This window comes from Monopterus albus, unplaced genomic scaffold (genome assembly GCF_001952655.1).
Source record: "Monopterus albus unplaced genomic scaffold, M_albus_1.0 scaffold267.1, whole genome shotgun sequence".
Lineage (NCBI taxonomy): Eukaryota > Metazoa > Chordata > Actinopteri > Synbranchiformes > Synbranchidae > Monopterus > Monopterus albus.
Genome location: NW_018128147.1, coordinates 681,025 through 686,231, shown reverse-complemented (window position 1 = coordinate 686,231; position 5,207 = coordinate 681,025). Strand labels below are relative to the sequence as shown.

Here is a 5,207-nt window from a genome sequence, read left to right as displayed (position 1 = left end):
ACACACTCTTGTGTGTTACAGCCTGCTCAGTGTTTTATAACTAAGGTGTCACTTTATTTTTAAGCTCATTTAATAAGACAAGTTGAACCAGAACAGACTCATTTGGAGCAGCATAGAAACACATACAGTACACACATGGATCACTGTGTAGAGCTATGGGCAGCTTCTGCACAACTTCTATAATTAATTAAAGTCCCACTCCAGAAACATTTTCATTTTTATATTTGTATATAAAAATACTTTACTATAAACAATATGCAGTCTAACACAGCTTTTCCTCAAAAAAATTTCAGTGGGCCTCTGTAATAGGAATGAACATTGCCCCTCATTGTGCATTCCAGGATCTATGAATGTTGCCGTCATCCCTTATGTGGATTTGAATAATTTTGCACGCCCAATTTTTCAGTTTTTTATTTGTTAAAAAAGTTTGAAATATCCAATAAATTTCGTTCCACTTCATGATTGTGTCCCACTTGTTGATTCTTCACAAAAAATTACAGTTTTATATCTTTATGTTTGAAGCCTGAAATGTGGCAAAAGGTCGCAAAGTTCAAGGGGGCCGAATACTTTCGCAAGGCACTGTATCATGTCATATCAGAACCGCTTGGCTCTAGATTTTGTTTTGGCCGAAAAAGAGGGGGACAAGATTGTGGACCTACACAAGGCTGGAATGGGCTACAAGACCATCGCCAAGCAGCTGGGTGAGAAGGTGATAACAGTTGGTGCGATTATTCACAAATGGAAGAAACATAAATTAACTGCCAATCTCCCTCGGTCTGGAGCTCCATGCAAGATCTCACCTCATGGAGTTTTAATGATAATGAGAACCGTGAGGAATCAGCCCAGAACTACTCTGGGGGGAACTTGTCAATAATTTCAAGGCAGCTGGGACCATAGTCACCAAAAAAACAGTTGGTAACACAATACCCCGTGAAGGACTGAAATCCTGCTGTGCCTGCAAGGTCCCCCTGCTCAAGAAAGCACATTTACAGGCCCGTTTGAAGTTTGCCACTGAACATCTGACTGATTCAGAGGAAGACTGGACCAAAGTGTTGTGGTCAGATGAGACCAAAATCGAGGTCTTTGGCATCAACTCAACTCGCCGCGAAACTTCCTGGAAAAAATAATTAGAAACATGTATGAAAGGGGCTTCAAGAAATGAGTGGATCTCTGAACTAGCAGGAAACTGAAACCACAGTGATGATGAAGCTCATCTCTTCCTACACAAATCTCAGTTGTCCTCCTGCCTCTCACATGGTCCCGGGCTGGCAACTCTCTAAACTATATACCACTGTGTACCTGTGTGTACAAATAAGCACGGAATATTTGTAATTGTATTTGTACCAGGTTTCCATGTTCAGTGGCTCCACAGTGCAATAATTCAGTGAAGGAAAAAGTGAGTGTTGATGAAAAACTTGGACATACCATACATTTGTGAAAATGTACACTTTACTGTCAACAGCAGTACAAAAACAAAAGTCTGTATTTACAACACTGCTATGGCCTCATCTAACCGTCTTTGCTTTCACCGCTGCCCTGATTATTTGAAAATGAGCAGAAGGCATGAGAACAAACAATGAACTAAATGTGTAAAAATGATGGCCCTCTGCTTTCATGTCATCTGGTTTGGCAACCATTTCACTACATAAACCAGTATTATTTGGGCAGAAAAGTGTGCTATATGGCTAACATCTACACATTGTTTCAAAACAGTGAGATAATGGCAAATGGTGCATGGTTCCTTCAAGTTAACATTTTGTATGCTATGGACACCAAACAATTTCACCATTCTCTTGAAAATGTTAAAATTACTTTGTACTTTCATTGTGAGGTGAACCAAAGCAAAATGACAGAAGCCCAGAGAGCCACCACCTTTATGCACCTCATCAGTCTCAACCACTGTCTTCAGTTTGGCTTTTCCTTCACACTACTGAGGTACGAATAGCATAATAATAATAATAGCACAGCAGAGAATGAGTGCAGCTACTGTTTGGCCTAACTCTCCTACCATACCATGCAGTACCTTAAGAACACTTAACCAATGCCTTCCATTCAGGCTTAAATTAATATCTTGTATGCTGCTGAACAGCTATTTAGACAGAGTGAGTGCACAGTGCACAGTGAAAATAAATACACCCCCCCACCCCACCCCAGGAGCTTTCAGATCTGGGATCAATAAAGTTAAAATAACAATGTAAAATAAAACAAAAGCACAAAATAGGAAACATTAAAACACTAAATCTACCGAGAAACAATGGTCTCAACCTTGAGAGGATGGTGCAGAAACTGTAGACAAGACAGAAGAATGTAGTGTATTAAACTAAATTACAAATGGAAAAAAATGCATCATAGCAGAACAGTTTGCATTTTTTAACATTGTTGAATTTTTTAGATGATTTTTCATATAAAATTATTTGCAACATAAAGGAATTGAGAGATGCTGAGCTTATCATTGTTTGAGGACAGTTTCAGTAAGGTCATACAGCAGTGAAGTATCTTTTTTACTGAGCACAGCCAAATGGCTTCTGCACACATAGTGCACACAAAAGTAAAAATAACAAATAAAACGAAACATTGGCATGCTCATCCAGGGCACACACATACGTATGATTCACTATACAGGCCTCAAAACCTGTACAAGGAATTTACATTCTTTGATGGAATTCAAAACCACAGTAAAGGAAAAAAAGTAAGTGGCAAGCCCCCCGCCACACTGGAATCACTTTAACAAAACCAAACAGGGAGCATTCACCAGAAGCACAAAAACAGAAGTGACGGTAACACGAGGCAGCCTCAGTGCAGGCTGTGAACAGCGAGGTGGGGCAGCGGGCAGTGGGCAGGAGTCGATGATGCCTGATGGATGTGTCAACAGCAGCTGGGATGTGGCTTTCTGATGTGGCAAAACTGCTTTCAACTGCTCCTTCCCCACAGAGACATGTAGAAAACTACAGTCATTAACATTTCACATACTCTATGATACCCAGAAATAAACCCTACACATATTAATTCTTTCAAATTTAGATTCAACTCAAAAGATAATTCCAGTTCATTAAAAACTAGAACCTAGATCTTTTTTGTTTAACTTTGGCCATCAAATATGATAACCTTGTAACCATCAAAATTACTGGTAGCCATCTTGTGCAACGTCTCGTTTTTTCTGCTTTCATAGTCAAGTTAAATACATGACATAAATTTAAAACTGCAAAAATGAGATAGCCTATCACTATTTTACACACACACACACACACACACACACACAAAATGGGATGTTATTTTTCACCTCAGCTCTTAAACAGTTAAAACTGGCACTTGAACTGAAGTGTGACCTGACTAGACCTCTACCTGTGATTGTGTGTAAACCTGACATTCTTACCTATTTCATCCCACGTGGTACGGCCCGTCGCCTTTTAAACAGTGTGATTGTTCTCTTCTAGTTTCTTGCTCTCTTCAGATGTTCCCGTCTCCTTCTCACCAGTTTTCCAGCTTCCTTGCCTGTTGTGCATACAGAATCGCAAAGGTGTGATGCACTTCTGCTACAGACTGACCTTCACACCCTGCTTCAGACAGCACAGTCAGTCACTCTACAGCAATATACAGGTCACATCCCCGCACGCTCCTCTGGGTGCACATCCGCTCTGAAAACCTCCAGGCGGCTAGATCATCCTCAGCTGCTGCAATAGCATTTCTTTGATATATGGGATTATTTTATGGCAGACAGGAGTGTTTGTTCACTCTACAGTACTGCGGCTGCACTCGACCACCCTCCTGTGGATTATTATTTCTAATTCTCTCTTTAGGGTATAAAGTCTAGTTTCTTTCTGTGGGTGATGCAGTGTCAGTTACCAAGACAACAGCAACAGGACTTAAAATTTAAGGGATTTGAAATGTAAATGCATACCAGCGTGCATTCTAGTGTGTGTTTCTCTACCTTGAATTCTTCATGTAGAGCCAGTAGATGAGTCCCAATATGGCAGCAGCTATGAGAAGCCCTGCCACGACACCCACTATGAGTTTCGCCTGGTCCTCTGAATCATCCCGAGCACCTGAAAACAGACAGTAGCACTCTTCAGCTGTACGACTGACACACACATATACACAGAGAGAGAGAGAGAACTAATCTAAAGGAATCCACTGAAAGACTATTTCTACTCAGAAGAAACTTGTCCATAATTAGTATCCTGTCGATTGACTTCTCACTCGAGTCGAACAAAGCGTTACAGTGATTTGCTTTGCTGACAAAAGTTAAAAATGGGACATTGTGCAGCTCCAAACCAAAAAATAATTAGTCATGTCACAGGTTTTAACATGAACCATATGAATCTACATCAGCTGCGCTGTGTTACTTAAACTTCATCTTTTAAATATACTTTATAATCTACAGATGTTTTATTGCTAGAAGATTATATATCAGATTTTAAATATGACATCCTTTGAATCAATCGCAGCCTATAACTCATAGTGTATCTGCTGGCATTATCTGTGGATATGTAAGTTTATGGATAGGACTAATAACAGTTCATCATTTAACAAGATCATACACACTAATTTAATAATCGCCAGCCACTCTCGTTAATCGTTCTACTCTGCATCTGAGGGCTCTTCTGTATGAGTGAGTCACTCTGAAGAAAAATAATGAAGATGGAAAAGCTGAGATGAGGGTGCATGTCAAGTGGTGAATATGTGTCTACACATGAAAGGGCAATGAATTTTTATTGGCCATGTACTCTGGTAATCCAGTAGGAGAACTGTTTGGTTAAATTTGCCATGTGCCAGGTTTGACCTCGACTGGACTGATATTATTGGAGAAAGAGAATCTGTTTAAAAAAATAGAAAATAAGGACAAAATAAACAGAAAGGGCAAAGGAGAACAAAATCTTACCTTTTTCCAAAATTTCCTCCTTAAAAACTGAAATCAAACATAAATAAATTAGAAACCATAAACATAAAAGCCACACAAAAGCAGACAGATGCTGTTTGTCTAAAAATCTTAAAGCCAATCCAAACTGAGCACCAGCTCTGCCAGGTGCAGCCAAACAAGATGAAATCAAATGTGCTTCTGACTGTGTCTCACAAAAAGCAATTGTAAATTCTGAAAGCTAAAGTTTATTAAGCTTTCAGAATAGATGCTAGGCAGTGGCTCTTAGACTGCAAGGGAGAAAGGGCTGGCCAGGTACAGCACCCCAACAAACCATAAACCCAGGAAAGAG

The 5,207-nt window shown here is 39.8% G+C and overlaps 1 protein-coding gene across 5 annotated transcripts in view; it reads right to left on the bottom strand.

Moving 5' to 3' along the window:
* Positions 1-1,407: 1,407 nt before the first annotated feature.
* alcama (activated leukocyte cell adhesion molecule a) overlaps positions 1,408-5,207 on the bottom strand; it is a 116,591-nt gene continuing 112,791 nt past the window's right edge. For 2 of the 5 annotated variants that reach the window (XM_020621749.1, XM_020621745.1), the window contains exons 13-16: positions 4,880-4,906; positions 3,929-4,043; positions 3,374-3,492; positions 1,414-2,920 (exon numbers count right to left, since the gene is read on the bottom strand). In XM_020621749.1, coding sequence (XP_020477405.1) covers positions 3,408-3,492; positions 3,929-4,043; positions 4,880-4,906 — 227 coding nt within the window. In that variant the 3' untranslated portion in view covers positions 1,414-2,920; positions 3,374-3,407. Of the gene's footprint in view, positions 2,921-3,373; positions 3,493-3,928; positions 4,044-4,879; positions 4,907-5,207 lie in introns of all 5 variants that reach the window. The other 3 variants (XM_020621746.1, XM_020621750.1, XM_020621748.1) reach the window with 3 other exon arrangements.